The sequence below is a fragment of the Sinohyriopsis cumingii genome, unplaced genomic scaffold, assembly GCF_028554795.1.
Source record: "Sinohyriopsis cumingii isolate HCF-2022 unplaced genomic scaffold, ASM2855479v2 utg000426l, whole genome shotgun sequence".
Lineage (NCBI taxonomy): Eukaryota > Metazoa > Mollusca > Bivalvia > Unionida > Unionidae > Sinohyriopsis > Sinohyriopsis cumingii.
Genome location: NW_028315897.1, coordinates 1,846,575 through 1,864,570, shown reverse-complemented (window position 1 = coordinate 1,864,570; position 17,996 = coordinate 1,846,575). Strand labels below are relative to the sequence as shown.

The 17,996-nt window shown below is 35.6% G+C and overlaps 1 protein-coding gene across 3 annotated transcripts; it reads right to left on the bottom strand.

Annotated features, from left to right (window-relative positions):
• Positions 1 to 8,628: 8,628 nt before the first annotated feature.
• On the bottom strand, positions 8,629 to 14,189 carry LOC149774068 (uncharacterized). 3 transcript variants are annotated; one of them, XM_089945808.1, is made up of 3 exons: positions 14,066 to 14,189; positions 12,086 to 12,832; positions 8,629 to 11,380 (listed from the first exon to the last, which is right to left on the bottom strand). In XM_089945808.1, exons 2-3 carry the CDS (start codon positions 12,199 to 12,201, stop codon positions 11,128 to 11,130), a joined length of 369 nt encoding a protein of 122 aa, XP_089801934.1. In that variant the 5' UTR covers positions 12,202 to 12,832; positions 14,066 to 14,189; the 3' UTR covers positions 8,629 to 11,127. The 3 variants fall into 3 exon arrangements, with proteins under 3 accessions (XP_089801934.1, XP_089801936.1, XP_089801935.1); XM_089945810.1 differs by having other exon boundaries at positions 14,066 to 14,183; XM_089945809.1 differs by lacking the exon at positions 14,066 to 14,189 and having other exon boundaries at positions 12,086 to 12,985.
• Between the last annotated feature and the right edge of the window lie 3,807 nt (positions 14,190 to 17,996).

Here is a 17,996-nt window from a genome sequence, read left to right as displayed (position 1 = left end):
CTGTTTTATATATATTTTCTGCGACTTTTTGTACTGAATGCGAGTGAATATCAAAATATTTCGCAGCAGCACACATCGAACGAAACATAATTACTTTGCCAGTTTCTATGTTTGTGGAAATTACCGCCCTCTTTCCGATTGTCTTACATCTTCCTGTATTTCCACGTGTATTATTCTCGCTGTGAGAGATAGCTTGTAAATTGGATAAATTATTGTTTTGAGTATCCCCGTCAATATGATCAATAACAAGACCGTCATTGATCATCCCATTATGACATTCATACGTAAATCTATGACACAGATAATGTTTCTTTTCCCCCCCGCATGTGAACATTAGATAACCAACATTATTAATATAACCAACTTGTCTCTTCAACTTGCAGTGTCTGATGATACCATTAATATTTGATTCATAGTTTGTTATGACAGGATGTGGGACAAATATATTTTGCTCCATTATAATAATATTATACGTTTAAATCATTGTTTGTCTGAAATCTTGATATATAATCCCTCACGGATTTTATAGCGTTTTCACCGCTATTATTTTTTTTGTCATAATATCTTTTAAGTTCTCTGAACCGTTTCCCGCCGCACTTCCCACATAATTCTGTCTTTCCTCGCACTCCAATACCACACCGTAGACATGGTATTGGTCCTAGACTTCCTCGTCGTATGTTTTGTGAGTGCATCCAACAAAATTCCCTTCTACAGGATTTGTTGCATCGATTTACCGAGCAGATCATCAACCATCTGCATTGGGACATTGTATATATATATATAATTTTCTTTATTTAAATATTTGTTTTAATTATATGAACGAGTTTGAGAGATTATCCCAAACTAGGCCTGTTAAATATAAATTCAACCTTGACAGATTATCTTCTGACTTGCCAGTGCGAGATCTGGTTGATACGAAAAATAAAAGTTTGATCTCGAAAATTCACGACGCCAAGAAATAATTTTACACGGATGGTGCATCTCATACATGGTCAACGTTCAAGATTATACGCACTGACGGAGTCAAGAAAGCTGGCAAAGTCAGTGTCGACAAAGTCACGGACGCCACAATGAACGACAAGCGAGCGGCAACTATCATTAACTACATCGCTGAATACGAGGGCAATCAAAAATATTTCTTCAGAGTAAAATTTATTGTATTAACAGAAACAGGTAGTTGGATTATCCGTGATAAATATGATCCTGTCCTTGGCAATAATAAAACTATCATATTAAGTAAAAATTCCAGACCGGGTCTACTGACGGGTATTGACAAACCGTATTATGAGCGAGCATATCCTGTAACGGCGGTTATTTATGGAATTTATGAGATAAATAAAAAACCCAACGTTGATAAACTAGTGCCGATGAAATTTTCAAGGTTAAATTGCGTAGCCGAGCGAGTAATAGAACACTTTACAAACGCGATGCGTGGAAATGGATTAACTGATTTAAGGCGTGAAAAAATAAACTCGTGGGCTGATTCAGTTAAGGATACCGGTGCTACAATAAAAGATGTTGCTGAGTTAGGAAAAATATTAAAATTTCCAATAACCGTAGCGACAATAACGGGAGAAGTACTGTACCAGTCGAATTATAAATCGAAGGGAGCTCCAATAAATATTATCGATCATAACGCGCACGCATGGACTAACGCGGTAACAATATTTCCACGTGATCGAACTGTTAGATTTTACTCCCCAGATAATTCTGGGGCAGATAGTATGTTTGATTTTATCAACGAAATAAGTAAAACCGATCCTGTATCGGTATGGTTATTTAAAAGTAATGAGGAGGGTGAATTTGATCAGTTTGTCAAACCGAACGGTGAAATATATCGCACAGAATCCCTCCATGACGAGATGAAAAATCTTGCGACGTTTTTACAGTGCAAGCACGCGGAAAATACTGACAAATTACTAACTAATTGCTTTACCGTTCCATCTGTTGCGGCTCATTTCGCCAGAGAACGAAATTCATGGAAACCAACACGATTTGATTTACTCGAGGACGTACGCGCAAGTTGCGTCGAATATGGACATGGCGGATTATGGAATACCAAATACAATTACAATGATGTTATTTCGGTTGATATGGTTGCATGTTATCCAGGAAGTTTTCTGGGATACGGAGATTGTTCTGTGTACTTTGAAAGATTTGGTCACCCAACAAACGAGATGACGCGAGTGGCAATTAATGGACCATTACCTGATTTTGATCTGACTGGATTCGCCTGTATTGAATCGTTCGAGTTTAACGAAAATCTTCACAAGATTTGTTATGTTTGGTTTGGCAGACATTTTTGTGAAAAACGTTGGGCACCTATAGTTTTGTTACGATATATGCTAGATTGTATGATACTGACATCGTTGGTGGTCAGTGAGGCAATTATATCATATCATGCACAGACCAAAGTTTGGTTGCCCATGTCAGATTCTGAAGTTATTAGCGAGTTTAAGGAAAAATATCCTGATATTTCCGAAGATGATATTCCTAATAAACTCAAAACCGCAAAAGATCTCGGTAGAAAAATTATAGGTAAATTTACTCAAGGTGGTGCATATGATTATAAAAGACATCACGCACGATTAATTTTAGATGATGCCGAGTACGATTTTATAATCGCTGACACAACAGCGAAAAATATATTTGTAAATCGAGAAAGTGTTTATTTATCCGACGGAACAAAATTAGGTACGATCGTTAGTTACATAAATGACGTCTCCCCGCAATATACTCATCTAAGATCTTCCATGTTGGCTTATGTTTCTATAAATTTATTATCGATGATTAATAGATTTCCTGAGACCGCAGTCAGAGTCGCAACGGACTCATTTTATATTTCAAGTAAATATTTAGAACCTGTTATGAAATTTACAAGTAATGATGAACGATGGGGTTCGTGGAGAATAAAAAAGGAACTATTACACAATTACACAGAATCAGCAGATGTTCCAGTGAGAGATTTTTATCGTGAGGGTAATAAAATATCAGAAATGTCGAAGGCACCATCGTTGAGTGATCCAATAACCAGATATAAGACAGTATATCTCAATGGACCTGGTGGATGCGGCAAAACAACTCGAACGATTAATGTTTTTAGAAATTCAGATATAATCGTGCTGACACCCACACATAGACTTGCACGTGAGATGAAACAGCGGCAAGTACAATCGTGTACGTATCATAGTTTCTTTCGGTGGCGCGGGGATACATGGACTCCTGAACGGATGGGAGAAAAATATATACCTAAAATAATTATTTGGGATGAGATATGTACGGTGTCATTGGATACATTAAAAATGTTTCTTGATTGGTTGTTGACAAAAAATACCGCCATAATAATGTGTGGCGATCATGGTCAACCGCCGCCCTTTGTTGGACCATCTCCACATGATTGGTTAAAAAATTTCGTTGATTATTATGAAGAAATAGATGATGATCGTAGAGCTCTTGATGCAAATTTGAGGGAGTTTAAAAAATTAATCAGATTACAATGAAACAAAATTCAGTGTGAAATAATACGTGGAGTGATCTCAGAGACATCAATGAGTGATTTTTTGAACTCATGGAGACCCAACGATTTGATCGTAGCAAGTAGAAAAATAATCAGAGACGCTTTACAACAACAGTTATTTCAACTACATAAAGAACAATATTCAGAATTACCCGTACCGTTGTGTTATAGACCATCAGATACACGAAAACAGAATATTAATGTTGATATTCCAGGACCCTTGACAGAGTCAAGGAAACAGAATCTCGTATTAAATGATATTGTCGCCGTTGATATCAGTGTGGTTGAAGATGCAATACACGCTGACAAATCTCCATGGGTGTTGGGATACGCTATGACAATCCACTCGTCTCAGGGATTAACTATTTCTGATACACGAGTCTGGATTGTAGACGATCGCATCGAGTGGTCAAATTTAGTTTATTTAGCGGTATCGAGGGTCAGAAATATATCTCAATTACGTAGAATTATAATTCCTGAAATCGTTGATAAATTTAACATCATCGATGATGATATAATAAGAAAAAAATTAATCGGATACAAACAATCTGACAAAAAAAAATAAACGTGACTTTGATCTTGATGTTGAATTTATTATTGAGTTAAAACATCAGCAGAACAATCATTGCACCAGTTGTAATTGTATAATGTTATGGCGGTATTCGAGTAATGATTCAAGACAATTTACCGTAGATAGAAAAGATAATAGTCGCGGTCATACACGAGAAAATACCATGTTAACCTGTCTTGAGTGTAATCGACGTAGAGGCGCTGGCACTAGTGCTAGTTAAGTGATCGAAATCACTGAAGTGATCGCGGTGGTAGTTGTGTATCCGCGGGAATTATTTGTAGTTGTTCACGTGTAAATCCACGTTGAGGAGCGGCCGAATCTAATCTGTAGATTGCAGGTCTGGAAACGCCTACGTTTCTCCCGGTGGATCTTGTCACGGTAGATATTTTGTGTGTGGTAACACTCCAAATAGGATCGGTCGCTCTCGCTTTACCACCTTCAAGTTCACCAGGCTCATATAAATATCTGACTGTGACATCACCTAATATTTTTTGTTTTCCAGCATCTTTTCGTTGTGTTGGTATATTTATTTTTGTGACCGCGCTAATGGGTTTCATGTTGGTTGTTCGTGTGATCTCATTATTTAATGCAGCTATCACACCTGGTAATCTTGCCACCCATTCGCGAGATCTTTTATCCTGAATAAATTCCCTCGCGTATTGATATCCAAATAACCGTTCAGCAAGTGTTCGATTAAATCGCTGAACAATTGCTTGATCACGGTGAATTGCAGTATGACCTCGTCGTATTTTGGTATTATGTTGTTTCATCAGCGATGATACTGGACCAAGAAATTCCTTACCAGGATCAACCTGTAGTAGCTGTGGCCATCGTAGACCACCTTGTGGTCCACCACCTCGTTGATAAATTCGTTCAAACGCATCGGCTACTTCAGATGATGTTTTCGCTGATAGCGGCTCTGCTTCTTTATATCTACTTGCAACATCAACTACGGTTAGCGCGTATTTGTACGTTTTTCCACGCACAGTATCATGCGGTAAAAACAGAATATCAGCTTGATGAACTTCATTAGGAACACTGACATCGAAATACGCGTACTGAATTTGTTTAGGACGTGGTAGATAAATTTGCCATATTGCCTGCCTGGACAACCACGTTTTAGCAGTAGAATGTTTAACCGCCGCTGCATCAGCGAGTTTACCAATTGCTGCTTTGCCTCTCCAGTATCCAACTGGTGAATAATAAATTGATTCCATTATTAATTACCAGCCCCAATCGCTAATTTACCTTTCATCGAGGATCTTACTAACCAATTAGCTAATGATTCTCTAATATTTTTATTTTTTATAGAATTTAATGAATGAATTAATTTTACATCTGCAATATGCCTATCTTGTAGATTTTGACTTTTATAAGCTACATCATGAGCATGACAAGCTCGATCAATAGCGTTTATTGGTTCCTCGCCTGGTTTTGGTTGATCTTGATCATCGAGCCTGATATCGAGTCTGGTACCAGGACCGCAATAATTATATCCTGGTAGATGTTTTTCTCCACTATATTTAGCCCATGGAGCACCTGGAAACTTTGACATCAAATTAGCAATATCACCACCGCGCTTATTAGGTAAAAACGAAAATTTCTTTCTACCGCATGTAGAACATTTTCCACCGTACGCTATTTTTTTATTTTTTGTTATAACCGTGGCTAAATCAGTAGTTTGAGTTTTAACTCTACAGCGTAAACAATATAAATTCATGTTATAATATATATGGATATAATTGATTTCTCAGCAACTCGGCAGCGAGAGCCAGTTAAGCATCATCCTGCGCTACCGAACTCCATCAGAATGATTATCATAGGACCATCTGGATCGGGTAAGACGCAATTATTACTTAATCTGATAATGAGATGGTTGAAATGGGATAAATTATATTTAGTAGCACCATCCGTTGATGATCAGCGATGTTATGATGTACTTAAAGATTTCAATGAAAACGCACGATTACTGGATGAAGATAATGATGTTATAGAGTTTATAACCGATATTGATGAAGCACCATCCGTAGATTCCATAGACGGATTTATTAATAATTTAGTTGTATACGACGATGTGATGCTAGATAAACAATCAAATCCAGCCAGAATATTTTCCCGAGGGAGACACAAAAATACAGACGTGATCTATGTTACTCAACGATATGCACAAATTCCAAAGGTGATCAGAGACAACTGCAACATTTTAGTTGTGTTTAATGGCGTAGACACATACACGTTGCGAAATATTCATCAAACTTGGTGTGGTGGTGACATGGATATAATTAAATTCAAAAATTTCTTCTCACGAGCGCAAGCTACCCTGCATGGATTTATAACAATAAATTTACATGATCCAAGAACAAGATATCGTGTGGGTATTGATAAAATATTTGGGTAACAGGGGGAGCAGCAGAGAGGGGTGATGATAAAATTAAATTGAATTAAACAGATATCATTAATATAATGAACAACTGTGCGTGGTTACGTCAAGGAACCACTAACAATTGTAATAAAAAATGCCGTGGAGAATATTGCAAGAAACATAATTATCTTATAAAGAAAAACCCTCATGCTGGTCCACGAGGTTGTGTTGGTTGTAACAACGGCGTTAGAGGATTATATCAGATTTGTAAAAATTGCGGTGGAGATGGATACAGAAGTTTGATGATATATTATAAACACAGAAAGAACATAAATCCAAAAATAGAAAAACCACCATCAGAACTTGAATATTACTTGAAACATAGAACAAATTCCGAAGATTCAGATGAAGATTCCCATGATTCAGATGATGATTCCCAAGACTGATAGCAGCAGAGAGGGCTTGTCTACAATTCTGTTTGGGACAAACAATAATCGTAGACGTGATAATTGACCTCTATGAGTGGTCACTATTTTTTTTTGGTAAAACACAAGGGTGACCACTCCCTTAAGTGGTCTGTTCACCCTCTCTGCTGCTCCTTTAAAGTAGTCAATAGTTACCTTTAAAGTAGTCAATAGTTACCTTTCTAACTGTCAATAGTTGCCTTTAAAGTAGCCAATGGTTACGTTTACAACAATGAAAGTTGCATGAAGTATTATTCCTTATTTCTTATTGGTCTTTACTGGCAACAAAATGAGTATTTTCCACTGCAAATTTGATAACAAGCAAATCTGATTTCTATTCATCAGTGTATATCTTGTGTGTAATTTCCTGCAATAATGCTTTACATTACTCTCAATCATTTTCACCTCTGTGAGCATGGGTTTTACAAGTCTACAGTCACAAACTAAGTAACATAAAAAAGGCAACAAAGAATTTAATTATCAAAGTTGTAAATGAAAATGTGAGAATCAGAAATGCACTGGTCCTCCAAGAACCACGTCCCTCTCAAGACGCACTGTCCATAATTCCTTTCAATAATTTATAACAGTTCTCAAATAATAATATAGTCCAAATAATCAGCACTTTCCATTTCTACTGAACAGTCCGAGCAAAAATGGGACCACTCTCTTAGTCTAGTGGTTAGAGCATCTGCCTCAGATGTGGGAAGTTGGGGGTTTAAACCCATCAAAGTCATAACAAAGACTCAATCAAATGGCACTAACAGCTGCCTCGCATGGTGCTCAACATTAAGAGGCTAGAGTTATGACTGGTTGGCCTGGTATAAGGAAAATGTAACTGGGTGCAATATGATACTACAAGTCTGCGGCATGACGCCCCAGAGCTAGACATCATTATAAACTGACACACTGCAGACTTAGCGATATGACTGAATAATCTTTAAAGCCATATTAAAAGTCCAAATCACACCCCTCCAAAATTTTTCCTCTCAAATAATATCTAAGTACAACATACAAACTGCAGACTTACTACATGAACAAATAAGTGTGAATGTCTCAAAAGTTGAAATGAAACTGATTTTTTAATTCTCTCCTTATATACACCATATATTGCATCTGTATTTCACAACAGACCCCATGAAACAGAAAACACTACTCATTTGTTTCAATTTGACCTATTCATGTGACCTAGCCTAACCAATGGGAAGTTACTTATTCTACAAATGTTGAAACCACATCTGAGTCCTGAGAAATTAAGCCAAAAGTCTTACTATTAAGATTGTGATGATCAATTGTCAACACACAAGTTAACATTTACCTATAGATCCTATGCAACACACAAGTTAACATATACCTATAGATCTTATGCAACACACAAGTTAACATATACCTATAGATCCTATGCAACACACAAGTTAACATATACCTATAGATCCTATGCAACACGCAAGTAACATATACCTATAGATCCTATGCAATATTATTCTCTTAACAGATTCAGGTCATGTAGACAAACCTAACTAAATGCAATACTTATTGTAATTCAATGCATGTATAATTTATGTCATACAACTTCATGTCTTTGAAGACATATGTTCACTACAGAATAAGATTGTGGATGTATGGGGCAGATAAGTGTAAAGTATAGAGCAAATATGCAAAGAACAAACTAAGACAATAAGCTAACAGCATCATCCTTTATTATAAAATTAATTTTTCCAATAACTAAAAAATACTGGCATGCACAATGGACAGTAAAAAAAACATTCCCATCGTGGTTATGCTACATCCATTTATCAGACATTTGCCTTTATAATATGCTTCGAATGTAAATGATTGAACATAATGCATACATTTATCCATTTATACAATTGCCTTACAAAATATTTAATTTCAATGGCTTGTATCAATTAAACAAAAAGAGACTGTCATATTTATGGATATTTATGTTACAATGTAAAATGTTGCAGACATACGCACTTTTCAAAGTAAAAAAATGGTAGGCTGTCTGTTACCAAGAAAATACAATCTGACAGCAATAAACTGGATTTTCTTAATAATACAATCTGACATCAATCAACTGGATTTTCTTAATACTAAAATCTGACAACAATAAACTGGATTTTCTTAATAATACAATATGACAGCAATAAACTGGATTTTCTTAATACTAAAATCTGACAGCAATAAACTGGATTTTCTTAATACCAAAATCTGACATCAATAAACTGGATTTTCTTAATACTAAAACATGATAGAAATAAACTGGATTTTCTTAATACCAAAATCTGACAGAAATTAACTGGATTATCTTAATACCCAAATCTGACAAAAATAAACAGGACTTTCTTTACTGATGCAATAAATGATCTTTTTCAATGATCCCCCCAAAAATTGTAGAAAATATGAATGGCCATCTAGTCCTTTCCCACTGACAGAACACTCAATGTTTCATATCACAGTAAAAACTTTGTTGTGATGTCTCTAGCATTTTTGGGTTAAAACCTTTATCAAAATATAAATACCTTTGAAATCAATAGTTGTCTAAAATAAAATAAGTGCAAAACTGTACTGTAGAAGAATCACACAATAACATGAATTGGTCACTTGATCAGCTACATCTATTATTAATTATTTGACCCAAGTACAAACTGACACTATTTTTTTCTTAAGGTTTATTGAATTTACATTTCATCTATAATGAGCTAATTTTTAACCAAACAATTATTCAACACCAACTCTATTTCTGATTTAAACCATACAAATGTTGACTACTTTGTTCATATAAACATACTCTTATCTCTCCTGCATCCCTACCTCATGATTTGAATGTCTATTGCCAAAACTGAGGACAACTCTTGTGAAAATTATGTTAACACAATAATGAGTCATATCATCTGATGATCAGCACTGTACATACATAGTTTTTACAACAGTCCAATAAAAAGTGCAATAATAGCTGCATTAAAAATTGTGACATACACTGCATCAAGCCATAAGTAAACAAGGGCAATAACTCTTCCATACATTAAGGAAGCACAGAGATTTGTCAATATGTGCATTTATGAATGATGACTATATAATATAGACTATGTTTAACTGCAGTCAATAAAATAGCAAGATAACCTGCATTCACAATGAAATGTTGTCTGGCACTATTTTCAGCAGTAGCACAAAAGGAACAGGACCTCCAAAAACAATGAGGAGTAGAGTGATTTGTTGACATGGTTGTCTTCCAATCATGATCATAATAGTTACCAGTTTTCAGGGCAATCTATGAAAAACTCTGGGAATAGTTGCATTAATGACAATGTATTGGATGGATGGAAATGAGTATTAATATATATAGAGAGAGATAACACAATTAATATAAAACACCCTTTATTCACAGAAATCAAACTGTGTTATATACAACAGGAATGCACCCATCCCACAACTTTAGCTAAATGACTTCCAAAAAACTAAACAGTTCAACATAATGGCATGAATAGATGATCATCTTATGTACATTAATGTCTAAGATGTTTAATTTTTATTCAGCATTTAGTGTTTTTATGTATGATCATTTTAACAAGGGTTTCATTAATGAAATTAAGTTTTAAAAAAGTAAAAATTGTTAAAATATATGAAGAAAAAATGTTACCACTTTGTCATTCATTACTCATGCTAACAGGCTTCAGAGGATCAAGAGAAAGAGAGAGAGAGAAACAAATTATGATGCATCACCTACTGTGAGCAACAAGTCCAGGGGTCAGTTTCATATCACAAACTGTCAGTGCACCCTAAAGTGAAAAAATTACCCATAAACCCTAAAGTGAAAAAATACCCATAAACCCTAAAGTGAAAACAAAATCCATGCACCCTGAAGTGAAAAAAATACCCATGTCATGATTGTTAAATTGGGTCAGAGATATATATAATGCTTAAACAAGGTGCAACAATCATAAAAATAATTATTGTACGCAAATCCAAAAGCAAGCAAGCAAAACATGTGTGAGCTAAACATTAGTCACATAGATGAAAATACACAAGGAGTTATCATGGGTGCATCAAGTTCAAGCTCATTTCACTTTCTTCATGCACTGTTTAATATACAGCATGATTCTGTGAGGGAAAATTCCCCCCCCCCCCAATGTTCAGGAGGCCTCTGTTTGACACTGTCTTCATCATCCCCCTGAATGCTTTTGGCTATTATCTACTTCATTCTTTTGGGACTTCAGGAGCTTATTTGGCCCGTTTGATGCTCCAGGTTCTTTTTAACAGAAGCCTCTTGCATCTTGTTGAACATATCAATATATTTTTGGTCCAATATCTTCTTCACTTTGGATTCCCATGAAGAATGCCCACTATCTGCCCTTTCCTCGTCTGAACTCATGCAGCTGATCTCAAGCACCTTCCTTACTGTTGCCATTTTTCCAGAACTCCATGATTCTTTCTTTTCCAAAGCAGAGTATTCTTTTAGATTTTTGCTGCATGATAAATAAAAGGGAAAAGGTTAAATAAACACACAAACACCCCCACCTAAACATAATATAACATAGTCATGGAAGCCATGAAATTGTACTCAATAACAAGTGAGTTTCCTTTCGGATTCACTGTACTAATTCAGCGCTCATATGGAAACACCATGATATTCAAAATTTAATAACTTAACATTTCTGGGTGCTGCTGATCAGACTGATATTTATCCATGTACAACTATCCTTGGTGCAAGCTTCTATGTGGAGATCATATGAGCCACTGCATCTTTTTGTCTACATGTGCATAAAACACATGTTATCCATTCTGCACCAAATGATTCAGTTGTTACTTTCCTTACTGAGTGCTCCTAAGTCAGATCTGTAAAAATACTAAACTTTCATCAATATAACTGTGTCTATATCTTTTTAAAATTACAGATAGGATAAGCTCTCAAAAATATTTTTACTAAAATTTTACTTTTCATTATTAACCAATTATGGACCACCAAACTCGTATATACTCTACTTTATGTTAATTCACCCATTTTAAGACTGGTTCACAGTTCTTTCTTATAAAAAGTACCACATATCCTTTATGCATAATACTTATAGACTATGAAATATGAATGTGTTACACTGGGGGGGGGGGGAGTGTTGGCAGTCTGTAAACAATGGTTGCCATTTTCCCCCTCTGAATATGCTAGCCCCACTAACCTCAGTGGAAAAAGCTGTCTGATAATGCCTTCACATCTCCTTGTCATTAGAATATGCAGTACTGTATCTGTATGGGTGGATATTACACTGATAATGCCTTCACATCTCCTTGTCATTAGAATATGCAATACCGGATCTGTATGGGTGGATGTTACACAGATAATGCCTTCACAGTCTCCTTATCACTAGAATTCGTAATAATGGATCTGTCTGTGTGGATATATAACAGATAATGCCTTCACAGTCACTGTGTCACTAGAATAGGCAATAGTGGTTCTGTGTGGATATTCCACAGATAATCCTTCAGTCTCATTGTCACTAGAATAGGCAATAATGGATATGTCTGTGTGGATATTCCACACATAATGCCTTCAATTTTTCATTGTCACTATAATAGGCAGTACTGGATATGTCTGTGTGGATGTTCCACAGATAATGCCTTCATGGTCTCCTTGTCACCAGAATAAGCAATACTGGATTTGTCTGTGTGGATATTCCACAGGTAATGCATTCACAGTCTCCTTGTCACCAGAATAAACAATATTGGATTTTTCTGTGTGGATATTCCACAGATAATGCCTTCATGGTCTCCTTGTTAGTAGAATAGGCAATATTGGATCTGTCTGTGTGGATATTCCACATATAATGCCATCACAGTCTCCTTGTCACTAATTGCGACATTGCCCTTGCTTGTTGTAAATCCAAACAGCTCTTTTACTCTTGCATACCGGAGTTTGTATGTTGCACCTGAAAAATATGTACTGGTATATTCAATAAATGACTACTGTAGAATACAACCTAACTTATGTACTTCATATATGGTGTTGTACTCACTATACAGTGTTGTACTCACAATATGGTATTGCACTCACTATATGGTGTTGTACTTACTATACAGTTTTGTACTCACTATATGGTGTTGTACTCACTATATGGTATTGTAGTCACTATATCGTGTTGTACTCACTATATGGTGTTGTACTTACTATACAGTGTCGTATTCACAATATGGTGTTGTACTCACAATATGGTGCAGTACTCACTATATGGTGTTGATAACTGTTGCAGTATGTTTGTTTGTGTCCTAATAGTAATACAGTATTGAACAAGATGAGTCATTAATGTGAAAACATGTAAATGCTTTTACTAATTATAAAGTCAATGGACACTATTAAAACATAAATATGCACATATTTAAGCCAACACTATACTCTATATTGTTAGAAAAAAAGTCCCCAATATGGAATTTTATGAGATTAAGTATCTGTAATACCACTGGCATGAATGGTCTAGAGTCAGTGATGGTTGAATTCTACTTAAGGCTCCACAGACAGCAAACAACTATCATTATTATTAAGTATTATTGTATCAATTTATGGTATCTGGAAAAAATACATGTACTTGAAACCCATGAATCTCCAAAACAGTACATTAAACTAGAGATATATTCCAATGACATGAATGCATCAAGTTTTGCTTTTATTTAACTCTGCATGTTTCAAATATTTAGCAGCTGAAAGTGCATGACCCCTTGTCTAGTGAACCTGACCTTGATCATACATCTACTACCAATATAAAAATAACGATTCATTTAAAAATCTAATGGGGTTGGGTAGCTAAGGAGGAAAACAAATCCTTACCCTGTCTAGTGACCATGATGCTACTACAATCAAGGTACTAACAACCATAAATACATGTCAAGAATAACCCCACCATCCACCCCTGCCAATCAATATGTCTATTGTCTATTTGTCTGCATATCCACCTAACCATACAAACTGGGTCAGATTTTTAAACCAAGTTTAAAAGAGCTATCATATTTAGCATATATATATATACTAATTATACACTGTATTAAGCCATGGTGCTGGGGAAACTTACAAAATACAAAAGTCAGAATATGATGCCAGAGTCACCATTGGGAGAATGGAGAAAATAGTTGCTGTGGGAATGTGAATGACAACAAAAATGTCGAGTCACCTGAATTTTTCCTCTTTTTAACTGCAATCATAGGTACTCCATGCTTCATTTGTACACAGTCATTCATTGCCAATTTTTCAAAATATGTCAAACATATAAAAATCCTTCTTTGGTCTGGAAACTGAAATTATAATAATAATAATAATAATAATAATAATAATAATAATAATAATAATAATAAAAAGAATAAAAACAACAATAATAATAATAATATAATAATAATATTTTGATGTAAATAAAACAATAATAATAATAATAATAATACAATTATTATTATTATTATTATATGTTGGTATAAAAAATAAATATATAAATCCTACATTGATCTGGAAACTGAAAAACTACTACTACTACTACTACTACTACTACTACTACTAATAATAATAATAATAATAATAATTATAATAATAATAACAACAATAATAATAATATGTTGGCGTAAAAAACAATCCTAATAATATAATAATAACTTGGTGTAAATGAAAAAATAATAATAAAAATACTAATTGTTATTATCATTATTATTATGTTGTGTAAATAATAACAATAATAATAATAATAACAATAATATGTTGCCATAAACAAACAACAACAAACAAAACAATTCCCCCTGTGCTGTTGCTATTTTTAAAAACATAGTTAATAGCTGGAAATGTGATAAGTCTTAAAATTGGTACCCTGGGGTTACACCAAGAGGGTGATTTTAAATTATGTCATTTAAATATTTTGCCTTATATATATATATATATATATATATATATATATATATATATATATATATATATATATATATATATATATTTATATTGTGGGAATTTTTAATCATCAACCCAACTGACATCCCTGGCAGCATGATCTGAGGTACACAATGTATTCCTATAAATGTCCCATCATGTCCCGAACTGCTGTTACAGAGGGGTAGCCCTTCCCACCTTCAATACCCTGAAATATGACCAAGTGACCAATGTGAAATCCCATAAGTTATATTAAATAGCCAGCTTTGGTGAAGGCATAAACCAAATTTCAGACTTGAATATGCAACAGTTTACAAAATATTTTAAACTTTTGAACAACCCCTCCAACCCCTAATTTCTTCTATTATGGCAGGTCTCACTAGAACAAACAAGATTTAGAAAAAATAATAGATACACACACATACATGCATACATACATACATACATACATATTGGGGGAAAGGGTCACATTTCCTATCATGATCTGCAAGTGAGAATTATGTTATTTCTGCCCAGATTTTTTCAAGCAGATAATGATAGTTTGGTGGAGGAAGATTGTACATATTTTCAAGTGAAATAGGCTCTGTATCTTACTCATTGTTTTCTTTTTTTAAAAGAAAATAAAGCAGAATCTCCTGGAATTGTTCATAGATAAGTACATATACAAATCATATTTGGTTGAAATATACTTAGCAACATGACACTGATATGTGACATCAACCTGTATTCCATTTTATGCAATCTGTGTAACTAAGAACATTAAGCAGCAGGGAAGTTCTACAGACCAGACGTTCCAGACCAAATAAAGCCTCCTACGAGAACATTTCCCGTAGAAGCCTCAGAAAGCAGAAATAAACCTTCCTACGAAAATTAATTTGCGTAAATTCGACCCAGAGTGCAATTTTTGTGAGCAAATTCAATGATTCTGGACAAGTAAAAAACAGATCTTTTCGGGGGGGGGGGGGGGAATTTATTCTGGTGTCGCGGAGTTTGTCAAAGTTGGGCTGCGGATCTCATGAATAAATTTGATCAAGACCGATTCGATATCTACTACGCGGATCATGAAGATTGATCGTGATAAAACCATGCGGTGTTGCCTGGGCACGGCTGAAGAAATTTTTAAATTTGTTTATGTCCATATCGCCGTTACACCAAGTCTGATGAATATTTCTCAGCGTGTGAGTATCGACGCCATTGAAAACCGATAAGATATTGCAATTGTCCCTAATTACCTTTGGAATTTGCGTATATCGCTGCGTCACGTAAATAATATCGGTGTTCTTGTGTCGGCCACGCGAGAATATCCTAGCCGGATTGGTCTGCTTATCCAGCATGACATCATCGAAAACGACAAGATTATTAGCATCGCCATCTAAATTTTCCACGGATGGAGATTCATTGATGTCTGTGATAAATTCTATCGTGCCTTCGTCGGTATTGTCGCTAAATTCTTTTAGTACTTGATAACAACGCTGATCATCAACGGACGGTGCAACCAAATACAATTTGTCCCATTTTAGCCATCGCATAATCAAATTTAGCAACAACTGCGTCTTTCCAGATCCTGACGGGCCAATGATTATCATTCTTATCGAATTTGGTAACACCGCGTTGTGTTTTATTTGCTCGCGTTTCTTCGTGGCCGAAAAATCAATTACATTCATGTTACTAGAATACATGGATCTATATTGTGTTAAGTGTCGCACTCACACAGCTACGTTAAATCCAATCGAAATCGTCACACGCAACAACAGAAACGCAATCAAGGGTGAATGCGAAGTTTGTAAGACACGCAAGTTCAGATTTGTAAAAAAAAAAGTAGAAGAACCGGAGGAGACATTACCGCCTCCATGAAAAATCTACCCGGGTTGCCCTGGGCGAAATATCCCGGAGAGAAGCATCTACCAGGGTACAATTACTGTGGACCCGGAACAAGACTCGATATAAGACTCGACGATAATAACCAACCAAAGCAAGGTGAAGATCCAGTAAACGCCATCGATAACGCTTGTTACTACCACGATCTCGCGTATCGCAGCGGTGATTTACAACAAAGGCATCTCGCTGATATCAGGCTAATTCACGCACTAAACGCGATTCCTGACAAAAGTTTCAAAGAAAAATTGGCAACTTGGTTGATAAAAGGCGCAATGAAAGGTAAATTAGTACTCGGCGCTGGTAAATAATAATGGAGCAGATATATTATTCTCCGCTAGGATTCTGGCGAGGAAAATCAGCAATTGCCAAACTCGCCAAGGCCGCTAAAGTAAAACAATCCACCGCTGAATCGTGGCTATCGAAACAGGCGGTCTGGCAAATATATCTTCCTCCGCCTAAAAAAATACCATATGCGAGTTTCTCTGTCAGTGTACCTAATGAAGTTCATCAGGCTGATTTGATGTTTCTTCCTCATGATACCGTCGACGGAGTCACATACAAATACGTGTTGACGGTTGTTGATATCGCTAGTAGATACAAAGAAGCGGAGCCATTATCGAATAAAACAGCAACGGAGATTGCAAGGGCATTTGAGAAAATTTACTCGCGATCTCCGTTAACATGGCCGAAGCTTCTCCAGGTTGATCCAGGTCGAGAATTTCTCGGCGCGGTTACTTCATTGATGAAAAAGAATAATGTTAAAATCCGTCGCGGTATTGTAGGTGTTCATCACAATCAAGCTATCGTCGAAAGATTCAACAAAACACTCGCGGAAAGATTATTCGGATACCAATACGCGCGTGAGTTTATTCAAGATAATCGATCTCACGATTGGGTATCGAGGTTGCCTCACGTGATTAACGCGCTAAATAACGAGACAACGAGAACAATAGCAATGAAACCCGCAATTGCAATTACAAAATCGAATATACCACTAAAGCGAGATTCTACGATTCCGCCTGTGTTAGGTAGCGTCACGGTCAGGTATTTATATAAGGAAGGAGAAGCCGAAGGAGGAAGAAAAAGAGCAACCGATCCAAACTGGAGCGTTACAACACATAAAATATCAGCCGTAACAAGATCATCGGGAAGACCAGCAATTTATATCCTAGATTCGCTAGCGCCTCAACGCGGATTTACCAAAGAAGAATTACAAATAATACCAAAAGATACTCAACTACCGCCAGCGTCATTAATGTGATTTATTCGAATTCTACCTAACTGAGATAATTTTCTTACTCTCGACACGGCCAAATACA

Bases quoted from the DNA above. Each gene is read 5' to 3' on its own strand.
- LOC149774068 (XM_089945808.1), bottom strand. From the start codon at position 12,201: ATGACAAGGAGATGTGAAGGCATTATCAGTGTAATATCCACCCATACA. The intron at 11,381-12,085 runs GTTAGTGGGGCT...TTTATCATGCAG, and splicing joins AGACAGCTTTTTCCACTGAG to CAAAAATCTAAAAGAATACT.